The sequence below is a fragment of the Salvelinus sp. IW2-2015 genome, linkage group LG15, assembly GCF_002910315.2.
Source record: "Salvelinus sp. IW2-2015 linkage group LG15, ASM291031v2, whole genome shotgun sequence".
Lineage (NCBI taxonomy): Eukaryota > Metazoa > Chordata > Actinopteri > Salmoniformes > Salmonidae > Salvelinus > Salvelinus sp. IW2-2015.
In genome coordinates, this window is record NC_036855.1 from 27,396,238 (window position 1) to 27,419,472 (window position 23,235).

The following is a 23,235-nucleotide window of genomic DNA, read 5'->3' on the forward strand; positions in this document are numbered from 1 at the left end:
TACCTGGCCAAGTTGATCTTCCAGATGCCCCAGAACAAGTCTACTAAGTTCATGGACACAGTGATCTTCACCCTGTATAACTACGCCTCCAACCAGAGAGAGGAGTACCTGCTGCTCAAACTCTTCAAGACCGCTCTGGAGGAGGAGATCAAGTGAGTGGAACTTTCACCTGTCCCAAACCTCCCTTATATAGTTACTACAGATGGTCTAGCCTGGGTGCCATTATTTCTTTGCACTCATGTTAAGGCAACGATGTACAGTAGCACTGAGTGCAACAGACAGTAATCCACGTTCCCTCTTACTTCATAACTCAAGGATCCTCTCCAATCATATACAGTATTATATATAAGTTGTCTGATGTTTCCTGAATATAAAGGAATAATATGGTTGCATGATAAAATGTGTCTCTCTTGCTCTCCCTCAGGTCCAAGGTGGATCAGATCCAGGACATCGTGACTGGGAACCCCACGGTCATCAAGATGGTGGTGAGCTTCAACCGTGGAGCCCGTGGTCACAACACGCTGAGGCAGCTGCTGGCACCTGTGGTCAAGGAGATCATCGAGGACAAGGGCCTGGGCATCAACACCAACCCTGTGGAAGTGTACAAGGCTTGGGTCAACCAGCTGGAGACCAACACTGGAGAGGCCAGGTGGGGTACACACACAGACAGTGGTGAAAAAATACTTTAAAGTACTACTTAAGTAGTTTTTTGGGGTGTCTGTACTTTACTATTTATATTTTTGCCAACATTTACTTCATTACATTCCTAAAGAAAATGTAAATTTTTGACAACTTCTTTACTCCATACATTTTCCCTGACAACCCAAAGTACTGCTGAAATTCACGCACTTATCAAGAGAACACGTGGTCATCCCTACTGCCTATGGTCTGGCGGACTCACTAAACACAAATGCATCTTTTGTAAATAATGTCTGAGTGTTGGAGTGTGACCCTGGCTATCCATACATTTTTAAAAACAAGAACATGGTGCCGTCCACTTTGCTTACTGTAAGGAATTTGAAATGATTTATACTTTTACTTTTGATACTTAAGTATATTTTAATAATTCGATTTACTTTTGATACTGAAGTATATTTTAAACCAAATACTTTTACTCAAGTAGTATTTTACTGGGTGACTTTTACTTTTACTTGAGTAACTTTCTATTAAGGTATCTAAACTTTTACTCAAGTATGAAAATTGCATACTTCTTCCACCACTGCACACACAAATACAATCACACACACACACATAGACAACATGCGTACACTCACACAAACATACACTGACCTCAATGTTGTCCTACCTCTCTCAGTAAACTGCCTTACGAGGTGACCCCGGACCAGGCCATGTCACACGAGGAAGTACGTGCCAAGCTGGAGTCCTCCAGTCAGGCGCTGCGGACAGCCACAGACAAAGTGCTCAACTCCATCGTGTCGTCACTGGACAACATCCCGTAAGTCTAAGGCCTGGTTGGAATTCTTAAAAAATGCGTCCTTTTTCCTTTCCTGCCCTGGTCAAAAGTTGTGCACTACAACGGACATAGTGTTCCATTTGGGAGGCAACCCCAGTGGTGTGTTAGTGGAAGGGTAGACAAAACAGTGCTTAGAGAGGCCAGAGGGTTACAACCCATCCATGTTACATAGCTTCTGGTTTAGACAACTGTTGAATCCCCACTCTGCAGTGCTCAGTATACTCCACAGGGGGGCACCACAGTGTTATTTTATACAACAGACCAAAATACACCCCTCATTTTCTGAAATGGTCATGGTCCCCTGCATTTTATGTTGATGCGCCCCATCATTTGTGCATCAATTCACTATGTTGTGTATATTTTTAATGCATGCTGGTTTCACATCTTGTCCATGTTTTGTTGTTGTTGTGCATGTAGCTATGGCATGAGGTACGTTGCAAAGGTCCTGAAAAATTCACTTCATGAAAAGTTCCCAGATGCTACAGAGGATGAGTTGTTGAAGGTACAAGGCTTTAAGTATTACATCTCATGAATGTTCTCTCTTTTGCCATTCATACACCTTTCATTCATGTTGCTGATATTGGTTAGGTAATATCAAGTTCCTTTAGTGTTCCCTGACACTGTCGTCCCCATGCAAATATTCAGCATCTCCAGTTTGTACTGATTAATACAGGTCTTTATGACAGCACTTTGTGACGCCATGAAGCTATATTTAACTGTGTGTGTGTGTGTGTGTCGGCTGTCAGATTGTAGGGAACCTGCTGTACTACCGCTACATGAACCCAGCCATAGTGGCTCCAGACGGCTTCGACATCATAGACATGTCAGCCGGAGGTCAGCTCCACTCTGACCAGCGTCGTAACCTGGGCTCCGTGGCCAAGATGCTGCAGCATGCCGCCGCCAACAAGCTGTTCGAGGGAGAGAATGCCCACATGACCTCCATGAATAACTACATCTCCCAGACCTACCAAAAGTTCAGGTGAGAGTAAAGAACTACAACTTTCAAGCCTATTGGATAATGTTCACTTTCACTCTGTATAGAACTGCTCAGAGAAATGTTCCATCTAATGAAGCAGAAAGGAATCATTTAAGACAGAGCGGGCTGTAGCGGGAAACGCTTGGGAGGTCACAGGAAAGTCAGAACAGGGTTAAGTTGACGTGAGCCAAAGGTGAGCCAGGAGAAAGAGGAAGTGTCTGTGTGAAAGTGCAGAAGTCGGCCAGGAAAGTGGGGTAGTGTGTCTTCACTCAAACTCAAGACACACACACACTCAAACACTAGACACACACACACAGAGAGTGAGAGAAAGGGACACAGTTGAGTTCTCTGCCCCTCCCTCCAAACAGAGTTGACTCATCTTTACTGGAAATCAATTTGAACTCCAGTCACTGAAAACCACAACTGTCAATTTTTTTGAAGAAACCCTGATTCAACAGGATATGTTTTGTCTTTAAGGCGTTATGTTGATTTCAATATTATTTGTTGTTTTGTTTATTTTGGGGTAGATATCAGAAATATATGGTTCCTTGTAAACTGATAATATTACTATTACAAATGTGTCCCGTTATCTGGGTCTCCCGAGTGGCACAGTGGTCTAAGGCACTACAGCCGTCACTACAGACACCCTGGTTCGAATCCAGGCTGTATCACAACCAGCCGTGATGGGGAGTCCCATAGGGCGGCGCACAATTGGCCCAGCGTCGTCCGGGTTTGGCCGGTGTAGGCTGTCATTGAAAATAAGAATTTGTTCTTAACTTGRCTAGTTAAATAAAGGTTCAATAAAACATTTTTTTAAATCTTCCTGGTGTGGTAGTGAACAACCCGAATGCTTTGATCCTGTCTGGCAGGGTGTTTTTCCAGGCTGCGTGTGATGTCCCCGAGCCAGAGGAGAAGTTCAACGTGGATGAGTACTCTGACATGGTGACTCTGAGCAAGCCTGTCATCTACATCTCTATAGATGAGATCATCAACACACACTCGGTAAGCCCAGGCTATGGGTGCATCCCAAATGGCACCCCGTTTCCTATATAGTGCTCTAACTTTGACCAGGGCTTTGACCTGAGCTCTATGGGCCCTGGTCAAAGGTAGTGCACTATTTAGGGAATAAGGTTCCGTTTGGGACGTGACCTAGGACTCTATTGCCCCTCTCTGGAACCTACTGCCCCCTTCTCTTATCTCCATCCCCTGGGTAAGGGAGTGGTAATGGTGACAGACCTCTTGTGTATAACGCAGGACATCAGAGGTTCTAGACGTCTCCGATGAGAGAGAGATGTAGGGCTGAGATTGATTTGACGGACTCTTGAAGAACAGGGCTGACCTCATGAACTGTTATCTCACACAGAGCTTACATACATCTTGAGCTGGAGAGGCCTAGGGTTGGAGAAAAGCGTGTCTAGTAGATAACACAAAAGTGCCGTGTGTATTGTGTGTGTCCTAGCTGGTGTTAACTATGTTGCTGTGTGTTGTAGCTAGTGTTAACCGTGTGTGTGTGTGTGTCGTAGCTAGTTTTAACCGTGTGTGTGTGTGTCCTAGCTAGTGTTAACCGTGTGGTCCTAGCTAGTGTTAACCGTGTGTGTCCTAGCTAGTGTTTAACCGTGTGTCCGTAGTGTTACCGTGGTGTCCTAGCAGGTTAACCGTGTGTGTCCTAGCTAGTGTTAACTGTGTGTGTCCTAGCTAGTGTTAACCGTGTGTGTCCTAGCTAGTGTTAACCGTGTGTGTCCTAGCTCGTGTTAACCGTGTGTGTCCTAGCTAGTGTTAACCGTGTGTGTCCTCGCTAGTGTTAACCGTGTGTGTCCAGCTATGTTAACCGTGTGTGTCCTAGCTAGTGTTAACGTGTGTGTGTCTAGCTCGTGTTAACCGTGTGTGTCCTCGCTAGTGTTAACCGTGGTGTGTTCTCGATAGTGTTAACCGTGTGTGGTCCTCGCTAGTGTTAACCGTGTGTGTCCTCGCTAGTGTTAACCGTGTGTGTCCTCGCTAGTGTTAACCGTGTGTGCCTAGCTAGTGTAACCGTGTGTGTCCTAGCTAGTGTTAACCGTGTGTGTCCTAGCTAGTGTTAACCGTGTGTGTCCTAGCTCGTGTTAACCGTGTGTGTGTCCTGGCTAGTGTTAACCTGTGTGTGTCCTCGCTAGTGTTAACTGGTGTGTCCTCGCTAGTGTTAACCGTGTGTGTGTCCTGGCTAGTTAACCGTGTGTGTGTCCTGGCTAGTGTTAACTGTGTGTGTGTGTCCTAGCTAGTGTTAACCATTGTGTGTGTCCTAGCTAGTGTTAACCGTGTGTGTGTGTGTCCTAGCTAGTGTTAACCGTGTGTGTGTGTGTCCTAGCTAGTGTAACCGTGTGTGTTCCTGCTAGTGTGTTAACCGTGTGTGTGTGTCCTAGCTAGTGTTAACCGTGTGTGTGTGTGTCCTAGCTAGTGTTAACCGTGTGTGTGTGTGTGTGTGTCCGACTAGTGTTAACCGGTGTATGTGTGTGTGTCCTAGCTAGTGTTAACCGTGGTGTGTGTGTGTGTGTCTAGCTAGTGTTAACCGTGTGTGTGTCCTAGCTAGTTTAACCGTGTGTGTGGTGTGTGTGTGTGTCCTAGCTACTGTTAACCGTGTGTGTGGTGTGGTGTGTCCTAGCTACTGTGATTAACCGTGTGGTCCTAGCTACTGTGATTAACCGTGTGTGTCCTAGCTAGTGTTAACCGTGTGTGTCCTACTAGTGTTAACCGTGTGTGTGCCTAGCTAGTGTAACCGTGTGCCTAGCTAGTGTGTACGCTGTGTTCCTAGCTAGTGTTAACCGTGTGTTCCTAGCTAGTGTTAACCGTGTGTGTCCTAGCTAGTGTTAACCGTGTGTGTCCTCAGCTAGTGTTAACCGGTGTGTGTCCCTCGCCTAGTGTTAACCGTGTGTGTGTCCTCGCTAGTGTTAACCGTGTGTGTGTCCTCGCTAGTGTTAACCGTGTGTGTGTCCAGCTAGTGTTAACCGTGTGTGTGTGTCCTAGCTAGTGTTAACCGTGTGTGTGTTCCTAGCTAGTGTTAACCGTGTGTGTGTGTGTCCTAGCTACTGTGATTAACCGTGTGTGTTGTGTCCTAGCTACTGTGATTAACCGTGGTGTGTGGTGGGTGTCCTAGCTACTGTGATTAACCGTGTGTGTGTGTGTTCCTAGCTACTGTGATTAACCGTGTGTGTGTGTGTGTCCTAGCTACTGTGATTAACCGTGTGTGTGTGTGTCCTAGCTACTGTGATTAACCGTGTGTGTGTGTGTCCTAGCTACTGTGATTAACCGTGTGTATGTGTGTGTGTCCTAGCTACTGTGATTAACCGTGTGTATGTGTGTGTGTCCTAGCTACTGTGATTAACCGTGTGTGTGTGTGTGTGTGTGTCTAGCTACTGTGATTAACTGTGTGTGTGTGTGTCCTAGCTACTGTGATTTAACCTGATGTGTCCTAGCTACTGTGATTAAACCGTGTATGTGTCCTAGCTACTGTGATTAAACCGTGTATGTGTCCTAGCTACTGTGATTAACCGTGTATGTGTCCTAGCTACTGTGATTAACCGTGTGTGTGTGTCCTAGCTGGTGTTGGAGCACCTGGAGGCCATCTCCCCCGACCACAACGACCTGCTGCATGAGCTGCTGGAGGACCTGGGGGACGCGCCTGATGTGGAGGCACTGCTGGGTACCACACACACCACCATACCTCTTACACGCCACAGTTCCTCCCAGACATTAGAAACACACGGCATTAGAAGATCCATTTACAGGACAGAATCCTAATTTGTGATAAGCATGTACACACAGTCTCAGAATGAGTCAGGAAGCTGCCTGCAGGGAGAGCTAAGCGTGTTTGTCTTTTCTCCAGGTGAAGGAGCCGTGGATCCTAACCATCCCAACAAGGAGAGCACCCTGAGTCAGCTGGCTAAGACGGAGATCTCCCTCACACTCACCAGCAAGTTTGAGCTTCTGGAGGGAGATGACAAGGACACGAAGGGCCTGATGATGAAGTAAGACACTGGATGAGTCCCCAATGGCACCCTATTCCCTATATAGTGGATCTCTTATTGACTCTCCATTATGGTGACCTATTAGAATCTCCATCCACACACAGAGACTGCCAGGGTTGGGGAATAACGGATTACATGTAATCCGTTACATGTAAGGGATTACAAAAAAAGGGTAACTAATCCATTGTTACCAGCTACAATATTGTAATCAGAATACAGATACTTTTGAAAAACTAGATGATTAATTTGAGGATTACTTATAAATTCAGAAAGGATGTTTGCGCATAAAAATATTTGACACTGTTTTCTCAATGACATTCAAATCAGCATTGAAAAAAGGCGCAAGTTCAAGTTTGTTCCACCTGAGCYAGTCTGACCACAAGTCAGAGACCACTATGATGACACACCAAATGTGTTTGATGGACCGCTGGAAAAGAGCAGGAATAGGTTTTTGTTGGCTACAGTCCAAGCGGTCTTCCAATGGTACGACTGCTGTCGGCATCCAAAGATTATCCAACTTGAATAAACGCTTGAAGGTACGGATGACAGCAGTGGTGTAGTCTACGGCGATATGGATATAACTTATTGCTATCTACATAGCGCATTTATGTGAATCACACTGCTGCTCTCTCATTTAGCTATTTGTGCCTTACGGATTGTGGTTGTTGTGGATGGCTGTTKACAAATCTAAATGTGTATTTGAACCCAATAATGGTTGAATTCAAGATGTTTAAGCTGCCTATCAATCATTGTTTTTGAAACCAGTGGACAGCCAATGAAAAATGCGCTTTTGCAACAGCTGTACAGTGCGGATCCCTGCCTGTGGATTAAAAGTGGGGCTTTTATTGCTCAATCTAATTCATACTGATTTTTTTTTTTTATCCATAGGCCTGTTCTCAACTCACACGCTTTTGATAGACTTAGTGGCAATCTGTAGTTGCAAGATCAARTTTTGGACTTGTAAGTTAGATATATTAATGTAAAGATGTAATTTAATCATATTATATGTAGTAGAAAGCGATGGGTTAGAAGAAGCCTACATAACCAACCCATAAAGTTACATTTAATATCCATATATGGCCAGCTATGTAAACTTTAACATTGATTTATCCTGCAATAGATGTCATTTAATTGCTAACATACAATTTTGTCTTCTTCTAATGCCTCTTAAGGGGAAAGTCATCTAAAAGTAACTGAATGTAATCAGATTACGTTACTGAGTTTGGGTAATCCAAAAGTTACGTTACTGATTACAATTTGACAGGTAACTAGTAACTAATGGATTACATTTAGAAAGTAACCTACCCAACCCTGGAGACTGCACTGTGAGCTGTTTTGTTCTGACCAAGCAAACTTGGAAGAAGCCAGAAGAAACACTGTTTCAATGCTGTTATGACGTTCCAGTAGGTACATACATAAATAACAACAGTGGCTATTGCTCAGTGACAGCTCTACGTACTCTTTCCTGCTCCACTACCACTTCCTGTCCTGACATTTTTAGCCAATTTCTTGCTCTTCCTTGAAGGCTGTGTTTAAAAGACGGCCTCTGTTCTGCTGATGTGAATGTATACATCATGTTTCCTGCGACATGAGCACCAATAATCACGACTAATCATGTGGTCAGGAAAACCTCCTGGTCCTACCTATGATACTATAAATGGTATCTCTAGACAACTCTGTTCATCTGACCTACAGTAGTTGAGATGTTTGGGATGTCAACCCTCCAGCTCTACTGTCTCAGGCTCTGTCCCAAATGGCGCCCCTACTCTTAATAGTGCGCTACTCCTTTGTAGGGCCCCGCTTTTGACCAGGGCCCTATAAAGGGGATAGGCTGCCATTTGGGAGGCATACAGAGTGTCACTGTGGTCCTGGTAAGTGTTGGTCCACCATGCACTGGGTCAGAAAACAGGAAATGTGTTTGAGTGGCGTCATGCCCTACTGCAGAGTCATGGAAACTCCAACGGGACAGTGACATGTCCATTGTGTGTGTGTTAACATAGCAAGATGTTTGCTCTCCCCCTGAGCCCAGTGCAAAGCAGAGGCCAGAGCTCAACACACTACCAAATCAACAAGACTTAAATGTTTGAGGAGAGCTACGCTGTTTAGTTGAAATGACATTATAATCCTTTTTAATCCGTCTCCATCTACCTCTCTCTCGGTCTCTCTCTCTCTCTCAGGACTAAGAAGCTGATAGTAGATGTGATCAGGATCCAGCCAGGAGACACTCTCCCAGAGACCCTTGAGACCCCGGCCTCTGCCCTCCAGGTGATGTCATAATGATGACCCTTACACAGCCCAGCCAACCACACACCTCAAATAGCCTACTTCTCTATTAGTGGTTTTATTTTTATGCTTTTCCCTTTGTGTCGTGCCAGAGTGGGAAAGAGTGGACTGACTAGTCATGCTAACTTTCCTTTCTGTTTTTGTGTGTCTGCCTCTTCCTACCTGTGCTGTCCTGTAGGAGTGTGAGCATTCTAAGGTTGTGGCGCTGCGTGCGGTGCAGGACGCCCAGACCCCAGAGGGGCTGAAGAGCAGCCAGGCGGTGCTGGAGGACAGACAGCTGCCTCTAGAGCAGAAGAAGAGGAAGATCCTCCGCAACCTCCGAACCCTGGAGCAGGCTGGCCTGGTCACCGCTAGCAACATGTACCAGGACCTCATCAACGACATCGCCAAGGTACAAATGCGCACAAACACACACACACACACACACGCACACTGATGGCCTTCAGCGTTTGTGTTGTAGATAACCAATTTAACCTATCATGTCCCTCCTGCGTGTGATTGACAGGACATTCGTTACCAGAGACGCTACAGACAGAGGAGGAAGGCGGAGCTGGTGAAGCTCCAGCAGGCACTGAGCGCGCTCAACTCCAAGACAGCCTTCTATCAGGACCAGACCAACTACTACGACACTTACATCAAGACCTGCCTCGACAACCTCAACAGGAAGTGAGTGTTCCCTACAAAACCCATCCCTCGCCACTAACCATAAGTCGAAGTTCATCTGAACTTCACAAACACTGTACAGGGCCTTGCAAGTCAACAAGGATCTAGAGATGGAGAGGATGGATTGGTTTGGAATTGGGCCATATGGGCTAGTGTTGAAATATATTGTCATTGCTATTGGTACTATTCAAAACTTGATGTGTTGTGTTTGTGTGACTTCCATGCTTGTGTCTTATCTGGCGCGTGTGTGTGTGTGTCCGCAGGAACACGCGGCGGTCTATCAAGCTAGAAAGGAAGGTGGAGGAGAAGGGCAGTAAGAAGTGGAAGCATCAGTCTCTGAAGTATACGGCTGCCCGACTGCACGAGAAGGGAGTGATCCTGGAGATAGAGGGGCTGCAGACCAACCAGTGAGTGGAGCAGCACTGAGGACAGCTGGTCCTAGCTAGCTTAGCATTCTGCAGTGACATCAACTTCCCGAAACCGGAGTAGTATTCATTTGTACACACAATTTCAAACCATAGCAAAATGTTATGCAACGGAAAAACGTTTTACAACGAATAGCCAGGGTTTTGTGATTCAGAGGTAGTGTGTGGTTGACTTGGAGTATAGATGGGTGTGTTTAACAAAACTGATGCGTGCGCATCTTCGGGGCGAAACAGAGGTTGGCTTAGAATCATATGATTGACAACATGTAAACTATATTTCGTCTGTAAATGTTTATTGAAAACATGCATTTGTCTCTCGAATACATTGTTACAGTTGATAGCTAGCTAGCAAATTGTTGCCATATTATCATAGACATGACATCAGTCAAAACACCTCAAAACAAGGCATGGTATCAAGAACAAGTTACAACGAGCTAAAACAAGCGACTTACGATTCCCCACATGGCAGCTTTTTGTCATTGTTGCTAGCGATCTGACTGTTCAGAATCATAACAGCAGATGGCCTTCTACCCCTGCGATGCATGTGCAGCATTTTCGTGACGTTGTCAGACAACCCGTCTATGGACACCAAATGTGAACATGGTATTGAATCCTGACGTGAGTTGGTACCAGACTAGGTCTCGGGTATTGTGCTAGTCAAGGGAACATTCGCCAATACTTTCACAAATGCATGAGCCTTTCATAGCTTTCACCAATCAGATCAGTGATAACTCTAAATAAAGGGAGAAAGGAAGGATGCGTGGGTAAAGTATTTGGATGGGGACAAGGGCAGGTCTTTGATGTGAGCTGTGTTAGCTCTATGTGAGATGGGGAGGAAGGAACAACCTCATTAAGGGACATTGTCCATACAGAAACCCACAGTGTTCTCTCTCTCTTGTTTCTCTCTGTCTCTCTGTATTTTTTGCTCTATCCCCCACTCTCTCTCCTTCACTTTCTCTCGCTCTCCCTCTCCGAACACTCGCTCCTGTCCTTCATGTTTTGGTCAGGCTGTTCTAGCTAGAGTGGCGCTGAGGAGAGCCAAAGTCAGCTCCTGTGGCTCCTCACTGCTCTGTGGGAGTTCCAGGCCATGTCAAAGTGGAAACTGAGAGCTAGTATCTAGAAGGCATCGCTATGTCCTCTTTAAAGCCAGTTAAACACACTACACCATGGGTGTCAAACTCTGGCCCGCGGGCCAAATTTGGCCCGCGGGGTAATTATATTTGGCCCGCGAGACAATACCAAATTACTACTAGAGCTGGCCCGCCGGTATTATACAGCGCATTCACCGCTAATACTACGAATCCCATAATGCTCTGCTGTTGTTTTCGCGCGCCAATCAGGACAGGACCCAGAAACGCCCTCTCCTCTGTGACAGTAGTCATAGCAACATAGACGCTACAACTGTCAGCGCGCTATCCCTTCCCAAAAATGGCGAAAAGAAAGGCAGAAAACAGGAGCTTTCTGGACAAGTGGGAGGCGAATAATCTGTTTTACATATGTAAAAGACAAACCTGTTTGTCTTGTTTGTGAGTCAACGTGGTGTAAGTAAGGAGTCAACATTAGACGACACTATGAAACGAAACACCATGACAAATACAAGGACCTGGACATGACTCAAAGGAGCCAGAAAGTAGAGGAGATGAAAAGAAGTTTTGGTTTCACAACAGAATATGTTCAAAAAAGCCACATCACAAAGTGAGGCTGCTGTAAAGGCTAGTTATATAGTGGCAGCAGAGATCGCAAAATCAGCCCGGCCTTTAATGAGGGAGAGTTCGTGAAAAAGTGCATGATGAAAGTTTGTGAACTCGTATGCCAGAGAAAAAGCAAGCATTTTCAAACGTGAGCCTGAGCAGAATTACATTTTATTTATTTAATAAATGAATGCCATTGATGTGTATTTTCATTTGAAATTCGATTTTGCATGTCTCCACTATTAAATTATATATTGTATGGTAATAAGCGATGCTTGTTCCATATTCAATGTTAAAGCAAAACTTGTTTGGGTCCATATTAAAAGGTTCATTTGTTCAATGTTGGCCCGCGACTTTGTTCAGGTTTTACATTTTGGCCCACTGGGTATTTGAGTTTGACACCCCTGCACTACACTATGGCCCAATATCGTCAATGCATTTCAGAAACCTTTTGAGAAAATTGGATATCTAAGCTTATATTTCTGATCATACTATTTCTCACAATTTACATTKAAATGTTATGCCAAAACAAGTCTGTCCTGACATTGTGACCTTAACCAACTATAGTCCTGCTATTGTCTTATCTGTGTCTGTATCCTGTTTTTTAATTTGATTAATTCAATTGCATGTTTTTGTCTTTTCTCAGGTTCAAAAATGTAATGTTTGACATCTCTCCCAGTGAGGAAGTTGGGGACTTTGAGGTGAAGGCCAAGTTCATGGGAGTTGAGATGGAAAAAGTCCAACTCCATTTCCAGGTGATGCTTTTCTCCCAAATGACGACAACTCATGGTTGTCAAGGCTCCTCTCTGTCATGCTGACAGACTGATAGTTCCGTGTCCCTGTCTGTTGACTAGGACATGTTTCTGTCTGTTGTCTCTGTCCCGTGTAGGAGCTCCTCCAGCCGTAGTTCCATAGTTATTTAAAATATATATTTTATTTTATATCATCGTAGAACCATAGTTGACTGTTGTCTCTGTGTCACTGTCCCTATCTAGGATCTGCTCCAGCTGCAGTACGAGGGAGTGGCGGTGATGAAGATGTTTGACAAAGCCAAAGTCAACGTCAACCTGCTCATCTTCCTCCTCAACAAGAAGTTCTATGGAAAATGAGGGATTATTGAACCAAAGATGGATGGGAAAAGATTAAGTGGGCATAGGTGTGAAAGGATTGTGTGCCTTTTGACAAAGCAACAATTGGGATAGGATGTTTGAATGGTGGTTAACGTGTTATGTACGTCTGACTGGCCATCCTCAGGCTGGTGAGCTAAACACACGCACGCACCTGCACGCACACACACCCTTAGGCTGGTGAGCCACACACACACACATTTGATTAATCACTTTATACCAAAATGAAGCTCACATTGAAATGGGTTTGTTGCTTGTATTGTCATGTTATATCTGTTGCTTAATTATTGTATTTTTTTTTCATGTTCAGTTTTCCACTGGGTAATTAATTGTACATGGAATATATTTTTCAGAAGTATATTATAATGGCATTTACATTTTATATGTAGAAGTTATATACAGTGCATTCGGAAAGTATTCAGACCCTTTGACTTTTTCCACATTTTGTTACTTTACAGCCTTATTGTAAAATTGATTAAATACCACATAATGACAAAGCAAAAACAGGTTTTTAGACATTTTTGCCAATTTATTAAAAAGAAAAAACTGAAATAATACATTTACTAAATTATTCAGACCCTTTACTCAGTACTTTATTGAAGCACCTTTGGCAGCGATTACAGCCTCGAGTCTTCTTGGGTATAACGCTACAAGCTTGGCGCACCTGTATTTGGGGAGTTTCTGCCTTTCTTCTCTGCAAATCCTCTCAAGCTCTCAAGTTGGATGGGAAGCGTCACAGCACAGCTATTTTCAGGTCTCTCCAAAGATTTTAGATTGGGTTCAAGTCCGGGCCATGGCTGGGCCACTCAAGGACTTTAAGAGACTTGTCCCGAAGCCACTCCTGCGATGTCTTGACAGTGCTTAGCGTCCTTATCCTGTTGGAAGGTGACCCTTCAACCCAGTCGGAGGTCCTGAGCGCGCTGGAGCAGGTTTTCATCAATGATCTCTCTGTACTTTGCTCTGTTAATCTTTCCCTTGATCCTGACTAGTCTCTCTGTCCCTGCCGCTGAAAAACATCCCCACCCCATGATGCTGCCACCACCATGCTTCACCATAGGGATGGTTGCCAGGTTTCCTCCAGACGTGACACTTGGCATTCAGGCATAGAGTTCAATCTTGATGTCATCAGACCAGAGAATCTTGTTTCTCATGGTCGGAGAGTCTGTAAGTGCCTTTTGGCAAACTCCAAGCGGGCTGTCGTACCTTTTACTGAGAAGTGGCTTTTTTCTGGCCACTACCATAAAGGCCTGATTGGTGGAGTGCTGCAGAGATGGTTGTCTTTCTGGAATGTTCTCCCATCTCCACAGAGGACCTCTGGAGCTATGTCAGAGTGACCATCGTGTTCTTGGTCACCTCCCTGACAAAGGCCTTTCTCCCCCGATTACTCAGTTTGGCTGGGCGGCCAGCTCTAGGAAGAGTGGTTCCAAAACTTTTTCCATTTAAGAATGATGGAGGCCACTATTCTTCGGGACCTTCAATGCTGCAGACCTTTTTTGGTACCCTTCCCCAGATCTGTGCCTCGACCCAATCCCCTCGGAGCTCTACGGACAATTTCGTCAACCTCATTGCTTTGCTCTGACATGCACTGTCAACTGTAGGACCTTTTATATAGACAGGTGTGTGCCTTTCCAAAGCATGTCCAATCAATTGAATTTACCATAGGTGGACTCCCAAGTGGTAGAAACATCTCAAGGATGATTAATTGAAACCGGATGCTCCTGAGCTCAATTTCGAGTCTCATAGCAATGGATCTGAATACTTATGTAAATAAGGTATTTATGTTTTCTTAAAACCTGTTCGCTTTGTCATTATGGGGTATTGTGTGTATATTGACAAGGAAAACAATACATTTTATCCATTTTAGAATAAGGCTGTAACGTAACAAAATTTGGAAAAAGTCCAGGGGTCTGAATACATTCCAAATGCACTGTAAGTAAACACATTGTTATTGTCAAAAAAAGTTTTTTTTGGAATTAGATGTGTACAATGCACTATTGCCTAATGGTCAGAATGGGAGATTAGACCGCAACATTCCTGTCCAGCTATAGCCAGCATGGATTGAAGTACAGTAGTTAACCAGTGCCTTTTTAATCTACATACAGTAAATTGGGAAGCTGTATATCTTTTAAAGACTATTAATGAAGTTATTCTTCCTAGTTTCACTGCTTTTTAAAAAGATTATACTGTCAAGTATAAATAAATCATTTCAAATGTTTTAATGAGGTTAAATCAAAATATCTGTGATTTTTCTTGTTTGTTATCAAAACTAACACAGTGCTATAAGAAAATGATTTTAAAATAATTGTTTGGTCATCAAATAAATAATAAAGCCTGATTTTGTTTTTTAACTGTCATTAATGTCACCCCAGCTGTGCAACACAGCCTGTTCAAGACACCTGGTCCAAGATAGTAGTTTAGGTCACTGAATAGAAATGATCTTATATATATATATATAGATTAAAAAGATTGAACTGAATGCCAAGTGTCACGTCTGGAGGAAACCTGGCAACCATCCCTATGGTGAAGCATGGTGGTGGCAGCATCATGGGGTGGGGATGTTTTTCAGCGGCAGGGACAGAGAGACTAGTTATTTACAAATTTGCACTGAACTGAAAACATTGTAAATTATAGATGAAAGCAACATGTGGATGCCTACCAGGCATTTGCTCTCACCTGTCCAGTACTTTAGTCAAATTCAGCTGAAAGTAAGGAGACAAGGAGATGCTGCCACTGTTTACTGTGTCCAACTCATCAGGTGGCAGAGCTGGAATTAATTGCACTACTCTTTAATTGTCTTACTAATTTTCTTCGTTTTTTCCTTGTTTGCGTTATGTCAAGGGACATATTTTAATGCCAGTCTACCGGTGTGTACAATTATACAAATGCTTTGTTGCTGCAGATGCTTTGTTGCTGCAACTGTATATTGAGTAATGTTGTTAGTGTGCACTCTACATGGACTGAGTGTACAAAACATTACAAACACCTTCCTAATATTGAGTTGCAACCCCTTTGCCCTCAGAACAGCTTGCCCTCAGAACAGCCTCAATGTGTCGAGCATGGACGCTACAAGGTGTCAAAAGCATTCCACAGGGATGCTGGCCCATGTTGACTCCAATGCTTCCCACAGTTGTCAAGTTGGCTGGTAGTAGATCTCTAATCCGAATAGCTTGTTACATCTCATCCCACAGATGCTCAATTGGATTGAGATCAGCTGAATTCACTGTCATGTTTGTGGAACCATTTCTAGACAATCCTAGCCTTGTGGCATTATCCTGCAGTGAAAAAAACTATTTGCAGATGGATATACACTGCTGCCATGAAGGGATGCACCTGATTTGGCAAGGGTGTTCAGATATCCTGTGACATTCAAACATTGCTCCACTTTTATCAAGGGGACCAATGTGTTCCATGAAAACACACCACCACCAGCCTGCAATGTTGACACACGGTATGATGGATGCATGTACAAAGTGGTTTTCACCATACCCTAGTCCTCCCATCAGCATAAAACAGCAGGAACCGGGATTCATCAGACCTGGCAATCCAGTGTTTTTGATCCTTAGCCCGGCTGCCGTACCCCATTCGTATCAAGGTACGATGAGTTGTGCATTATTTTATGGATCACAATTCGTGTCAGCCTCCTTTGTCCTGTTTTTGACCACTGGCCTGCCGTTGCCTGGATGCCCTTTGGGTGGTGGACCATTCTTGATACACACAGGAAACTGTTGAGCTTGAAAAATACCAGCAGTGTTGCAGTTCTTGACACACTCAAACCGGTGCGTCTGTCACCTACTACCAAACCCCGTTCAAAGATACTTCAATGTTTTGTCTTGCCCATTCACCCTCTGAATTTAGGCTGAAAAATCCCCTTCATTTACACTGATTGAAGTGGATTTAACAGGTGACCTCAATAAGGGTTCATAGCTTTTACCTGGTCAGTCTATCTTATGGAAAGAGCATGTTTTGTACACTCAGTGTATATGACAATGTCTATTACTATGTAGTCCACATTTGAAGAAATGGTCCATATTGTCATGCTGTGTTTCAAAACCACAGTATTAACATGCATAGTTTACAGTAAATCTCTACACATTTCGAGGTAGTTGGCGGTTGTCTGATTTCTTAAAGGAAAATACCAGTCAAACTTTTAGTGTGTGTTTCATTAGTCCACTGTTGATACAGTCCCAAAATGTTTTGCATGTCAGCTATTTTTTTTTTTTTTTTAAACAGGCAAGTCAGTTAAGAACAAATTCTTATTTACAATGACGGCCTAACCCGGACGACTGTGCGCTGCCCTATGGAATTCAGCCTGGATTCGAACCAGGGACTGTAGTGACGCCTCTTGCACTGAGATGAGGTGCCTTAGACCGCTGCGCCACTCGGAAGCCCTCAAACAATCAAGTTTTCAGGATATAGAACTTTCAAAATACAGAAAGTGTCATAGTATGATGCGTATTTTGAAAACTTGATTGCTGACATGCAAAACATTTTGGGACCGTATCAACAGTGGACTAATGAAACACATTTTTGAGTGGAATTTTCCTTTAACTCACTTCTCAATATAGCCCAAGTAACCTAGATATGTACAGGAAGTTTTACATTGTACACCCAGTGTTATATATTCAGATCTTATAACTTCAAAGGAAAAAAGTTACAAGGTTGAATGTGTTTATTTAAATGTCTTTGTTTGAACAGTGATATTTTGTTATTTAAGATACCTTGAACTGTTATCAAATAAACAGTAAAAAGACAAACAGTTCATGATAAAAACTTTAGCATTTTTTAACAATACAGCACATAGAACTTGTCATGAGTATGTAAGACATGATTTAAAGTGCATGGAAGTACAAGTGGTATTTGGTTAGTGGTTATGGGATCAAAGTTCCACTAAAGGGAGGTTTTGTTGGGCAACACGGTGAGGATCTGGTTCTCGTATTCACTTTGTTGTCTTCTCCTCCTCTGTAGCCTTCTCCTCCTCTGTAGCCTTCTCCGCCGCCGTAGTCTTCTCCTCCTCTGTAGCCTTCTCCTCCTCTGTAGCTTTCTCCTCCGCCGTAGTCTTCTCCTCCTCCGTAGCCTTCTCCTCCTCCGTAGCCTTCTCCTCCTCTGTAGCCTTCTCCTCCTCTGTAGTCTTCTCCTCCACTGTAGTCTTTGTCTCCTCCGTAGCCTGCTTCTCCTCCATAATCTCCTCCTCCATAATCTCCTCCTCCACCACCACCTTCTCCTCCACCACCTTCTTCTCCTCCTTGTCATCAGGGCACAGCTCTGAAATACAGAGAAAGTGTGAGGATATCCAGTGGCGACCCGTCATTCAGGGCAGGTGGAGCCCCACCTGTTTAGCAAAAAATTTCAAAATTGTTTTGCATGTTATTTGGGCATGAATACGTGTCACACGTCAGTTTGCAAACAATGTAAAAATGTAAATAATTGAGTTAATAAAGCCGCATACAAACTTGTTAAAAGTAAGGCAGCTCCAAAATGGAGGTGTTTCAGCCTAGCTCAGTGCTTTCGGTGGTGGTGGAGCAGCCAGCGGAATATACGGAGCGTAGGGGTTGGTAATGTAATCTATGTGCGCCGTGATTGGCTCAGTGTTCTGTCACTCATGGGGACGCTACGTCGCCGCAACATCTACGGGTAGAGCTCGAAAATTCAAGCCCCTTGAGTGGTACCATAGTTACATTAGAAGTGCCCTTCCAAGAAGGCTCAAGGTCATTGGCCACAGATAAACTGACATCAAATCACGTTATATCTGCCGTAGCTTTAATTGGACTGAAGTCTAGGTTTAAGGATCTCTTTTCCAAGCTTAAAAGGATAAACATTCAACACCATGGGTCAGAGAAGGTTGAATACATTGGCCATGCTATCAATCCTAACAATGGAATGGCCATTGTTTTCTCTGTCTGCACAAGATACATTTAAAGAGGGACTTGTGACTGCTCTTATGATTTAAATTCCCTCAAACACAAGTTTCACATTTTGTAGATTTTTTACCATCTATAAAATATAATAAAAAGATGAGGAGGAGCAAAGAGAACCCCTGACCTGTTTTTCCATCGTAGGTCTGGTGTTTCTCCGGGAAGTTCAGACACTCTGCCTGTTTCTTATAGGTGTCCAGGTATGTGTGATCCATTTTCCCTGTCCTTGCTGAGAGAGGGAGAGCGAGAGAGAGGCTGGTGAGCTGACCTACAGTACCTTGCTGGTGTAATCTTTTAGGGCTGGTAACAGACAACAAAAGGCTCATCTTCCATTAAGTCTTTCAAAGCATTGAATATATCTCACTGGTTCTGAAAGAGTGACTGATCCCTTTGACAGAAAGATACCGTTTTAACACCTTATCGATGTAGGGTCAACTCCAGGCAACTCCAATGCTTTGTCTGGAGTATAGCATGCCTAAACTGCTACTATTTATCAATGTCAATAAGTGGGGTTAGCCTGATCCCAGATCTGAATGTGCTTAAGCCAACTCCTCTGGTCATTGTTGTCATGACACTGAACCAGCAGTTAGGAATTGGTTAAAGCACATCCAGATGGGTCCAGACAATTTTGGGGATGGACTTACACAAATCAATTGATTGATTGGACTTACTGAACAGGAGCAGGTATCTGCCAGTGACATCTCCATTACGAGATGTGTCTGACCAAAGCAGGCAGTCAGGGCAGGTCTCCAGGTACTGGCCTTTGTGTTCAGACAAATGAACTGTGGATCCACAAAATAAAATAAATGCCTAATCCATTATGATTAGGACATTTGGTAACGATTTTTTTTCTGTCCTGCTTCAGCTGTTACAGTACACAAATTCAACACACTTGGCAGGTTACTTTTTGGTGCTTGTTTCAGTGACTACCAAAGAAAATAAAATGTAATTATTATTACTATTGCTACATGATTACCATGTAATTTCCAAGTAAAAAATACCGGACTATAAAATACAGTAACAGTACATTTTATTTGTTATTTATCTTTACAGGCATACGATGACATATAGTGAAGACATAACATGGCAATATACACAATAATAGTTAAGTGGATAAAGGCCCTCTCTTATTGAGCAGCTAAATGTTTTCATCCCTCAGATGTAGAGCACTAGCCAGGTTGCCAGATTGTTTCTGCTTCAGCCAACTTGCTCCTTTGCCGATGTCCTCTTTGGCATAACAATGCCAGAGGGTGTTGGCTAAAGCAAAGACAGATATGGCAACCAGGCTAGTAGAGCACAGGTCACTTACTGTGTACTGTGGAAGTGGTGCCGGAGATGGTAGCATGTGTTGTACCCACGACGCATTTGCCATCACTGATGGAACATTTTGAAAAACGTGTTAGCATGTTGTATGATTCATTGCTTAGGTGCCACTTGAAACAGTGTCTTTGCTTTCAGAGAAAGGTGAAATGAAATGTCTACCATTGCACATGATTTCCTGATATTTAATAAAGCCCATTCCAAACTACTATGACATTCACTAAAGTCTGCATTCATATCCACAATATAGCCAGACTTACATGCGGTCTCCCCATCTTAGGGTGACTACTTTATGGTCCGATGTAGCCGACAGGTCTATCCAGGAGCTTTTCAGAGTCCCCAAAGCATTTTGGAAGAATAAATGATCCGCAGACCCCATCACATACACCCATTTGCCATAGAGCTGCCAGTCACAGACAAGGAAAAACACATGAGTTTCATACCATCTAATTGCCTCATCCTATACCAATTTGGACCATTTGAAGTTGGAAGAAACACAAGGGTAGTATAGTAAAAGAAATGTGTAGGCGTTATGGATTAACATCCCCTGCCTTATCATGGATGTACAGTTACCTATCCAATAGAAGACACAGGGTTTTCTTTAATGGAAGCCTTTTTATGCAAATTTGGTTGAGTGTGGAGTACCACAGGGCAGCCGGCTTGGACCATTTATTGTTTTCGGTGTTTACTAATGACCTTCCTTGAATAAAGCCTATGTGTTTATGTACTCTGACAACTGAACAGTATACACGTCGGCTGCAACAGTAAAATAACTTACGTTTTAGAATGGGTAACTAGCAATAAGCTGGTGCTAAACATATCAAACTAAAAGCATAATTTTTGGGACAAATCACTCACAACCCTAATCCTCATCTAGATCTATTATTGAATGTGGCTATTGAGCAAGTTGAGGAGACAACTGCTGGGTGTCAACCTAGATGGCAAGCTATGATGGTCAAAACATAATTATGACTTAACGGTTACTAAAATGGGATGAGGTCTGTCTATGATAAGGCGTTGCTCTGCTTTCTCTATCTCAGTCAACCAGACCCTAGTTTTGTCACACCTCCACTACTATCCAGTTGTGCGGTCAGGTGCAGCAAAGAAGGAATTAGGCAAATTGCAGTTGGTGCAAAACAGAGCAGTACATATTGCACTTAGATGTACACGGAGTACGAATGACATACATGTCAATCTCTCCTGGCTCAAAGTTGAGGAGAGATTGACTGCATCACTATTGGTCTTTGTGCGAGGTGTTGAAGGTACCAAACGGTCTGTTGAAGCAGTTGGCACACAGTTCGGAAACTCATCGGTACAACACAAGACATGCAACCAGAGGTCTCTTCACAGTCCCCAGGTCCAGAACAGAGGCTGGGAAACACACAGTATTAAATAGAGCCATGACTACATGGAACTCTGCCACAGCAGGTAACTCAAGCTAGCAACAAAACCAGACTTAAAGAACAGATAAAAGAACACCTTACATCACAACGGGAACTGTGAAAGACAGACATTTATATGCATTTTGTATTGTATTGCATTATGTATGTGATACGTGATTGGGATATGACTGTGGTATGTGCTTGTCTCACCATCTTAAGACGAATGAACTAGCTGTGGGTGGCTCTGGATGGGAGCGTCTGCTGAATGGTTAAATTGTAATGTAAATGTGCTATATATTATTTATTTTATTTGTGTTTCCTGTTTTGGAAACCCCAGGAAGAGTAAATTGCAGATCCTAATAAATACTTCACAGCATCTGTCACTGTCCATAGTAGGTTTGCCGGATAGGGAGTAGAGAGTCATCTGAGACGTATTCATTAGGTCCAAATTATAATATTTAGTATTATGATCACAACTTACCTCGGTATGGTCCTCCAGTACCAGGGGTTTGACCAGTTCTTTACAGTCCGGTGCAGATGCAGCACTCAGAGAGGCTAGAGCCAGGAGAGCTACAACTAGCTGAACAGCCATAGAGAGAGGTAGAGCAGAGACACTGAGGACGATCGTACAGTACAGCTAGAGCAGAACACCTCTACTGCTGGGGCATATGCCTCCCGGAGGCTTAGACAAAAACACTGTTGCATAAGGGGCAATGTGGAGGAGTAAGAGGGGAGGCTTTCAACATGCTTCAATGCTTGAATGGGTAAATGGAGGGCTAAATCAGCATGCATTGCCAGACTTGTCTTATATAACTCTGAATGGATGTCCCCTCCCTGACTGAGTAGACACCATCTATTAGCTAGGGACCAGAGCACTCTAAATAGAAGCTTCTGTTTGGGACTATTGTCCTTGAATGAATTCAAACGGACAGCCTGGATACCAGCTAAATGATAACATCTACATTAGGGTGAAAAGGGCCTCCATTGCTTTTGTTTGAAGGACGTTTTGTTACATGTAGCAACAAGCTAAATAATTAAATGATCAATAGCATGTACATTGTGTCTGGTTTGGAATAGGACTACAGTAAAAACAACGTTGCAGGATGAAGAGGGATGCAGCCCTTGGTTTGGTTGCTGTGCACACGAGGGGGTCTTACACTTTCTCTTGAGTTACCTGGCAACCAACTGCCTTGGTCCCAAAACAAAAGAGCTTCTCTTTTAAATGTTTTGTTGTGCCCTAGCTTTGTCACATTTTTATGCCAAATMAGACAAATGTGCTGACCACTAGGAACCAATAAACTAATTCAGGGTGAGGGCTACATGGAAACTTTGAATGAAATACTGAAACAGGTAGCAAGTAAACAAATATCTATTTCGTCCAGTTTCAATTTATTTTCAATTTCAGTAAGACATATCGACCTTGATATGGCTGTCTATTAAGTTGAACAGCTAAGCCTGAAGTACATGATTTCTGATAGGTAGGCAACATGGAACTCTGAAGGGTCATATTTTGGTGGTGTCTCTCATTCACCATAAACAGTTGTCATGAAACACATACAAGTTACTGTTTAAGACTTGAATTCATTGTAGAACTTTTTAAAAGCAAAATTACATACAGTAACAATGTTTAGTAATAATAAGTATCAAGCAACCAAATGCATTGTACAGTAAAATAATTGAATATACTGTAACACAATTCAACACGTTAAGAAGGTTAGAACASTCCCAGTGATGGGTGATTCTGTTGATCAGGTGGCTTAGACTTAAGCCTGTTGTCTCATTTCCTTTAGTCATCAGGACACAGATCTGGAACAGAGAAGATATTTACAGGAGTGAATGCTCTCTCAGTACGAAATAACTCATTCAGTTTTAGGAGAGTTATGTTTCATTAGATGGTAAAAGATGAGAGAAGTATATTAACTATATCATACCCAGGTCCCCAAAGTGGTATTGTGGGAGGAAGTTGAGACACTGCCTGTTTCTT

General features: G+C 43.3%; 2 protein-coding genes across 2 annotated transcripts in view; one reads left to right on the plus strand and one right to left on the minus strand.

The window, feature by feature from the left end:
* LOC111973658 (ras GTPase-activating-like protein IQGAP2) overlaps window positions 1–14,610 on the plus strand; it is an 89,236-nt gene extending 74,626 nt beyond the window's left edge. The window contains exons 26-38 of the mRNA XM_024001024.2: window positions 425–649; window positions 1,316–1,456; window positions 1,892–1,976; window positions 2,221–2,453; window positions 3,320–3,452; window positions 6,021–6,123; window positions 6,307–6,448; window positions 8,626–8,713; window positions 8,910–9,122; window positions 9,237–9,397; window positions 9,658–9,801; window positions 12,157–12,265; window positions 12,506–14,610. Coding sequence (XP_023856792.1) covers window positions 425–649; window positions 1,316–1,456; window positions 1,892–1,976; window positions 2,221–2,453; window positions 3,320–3,452; window positions 6,021–6,123; window positions 6,307–6,448; window positions 8,626–8,713; window positions 8,910–9,122; window positions 9,237–9,397; window positions 9,658–9,801; window positions 12,157–12,265; window positions 12,506–12,619 — 1,891 coding nt within the window. The 3' untranslated portion in view covers window positions 12,620–14,610. The remainder of the gene's footprint in view (window positions 1–424; window positions 650–1,315; window positions 1,457–1,891; window positions 1,977–2,220; window positions 2,454–3,319; window positions 3,453–6,020; window positions 6,124–6,306; window positions 6,449–8,625; window positions 8,714–8,909; window positions 9,123–9,236; window positions 9,398–9,657; window positions 9,802–12,156; window positions 12,266–12,505) is intronic.
* Window positions 14,611–17,288: 2,678 nt separating this feature from the next.
* LOC111973834 (merozoite surface protein 9) lies at window positions 17,289–21,949 on the minus strand. Its single transcript, XM_024001253.2, has 6 exons — window positions 21,733–21,949; window positions 20,130–20,272; window positions 19,859–19,923; window positions 19,221–19,331; window positions 18,677–18,778; window positions 17,289–17,899 (listed from the first exon to the last, which is right to left on the minus strand). Exons 1-6 carry the CDS (start codon window positions 21,841–21,843, stop codon window positions 17,574–17,576), a joined length of 858 nt encoding a protein of 285 aa, XP_023857021.1. The 5' UTR covers window positions 21,844–21,949; the 3' UTR covers window positions 17,289–17,573.
* Window positions 21,950–23,235: the final 1,286 nt, after the last annotated feature.

Bases quoted from the DNA above. Each gene is read 5' to 3' on its own strand.
- LOC111973834 (XM_024001253.2), bottom strand. From the start codon at position 21,843: ATGGCTGTTCAGCTAGTTGTAGCTCTCCTGGCTCTAGCCTCTCTGAGT. The intron at 19,332-19,858 runs GTAAGTGACCTG...GTGGATCCACAG, and splicing joins CACCACTTCCACAGTACACA to TTCATTTGTCTGAACACAAA. The intron at 18,779-19,220 runs GTAAGTCCAATC...TCCCTCTCTCAG, and splicing joins CAGATACCTGCTCCTGTTCA to CAAGGACAGGGAAAATGGAT.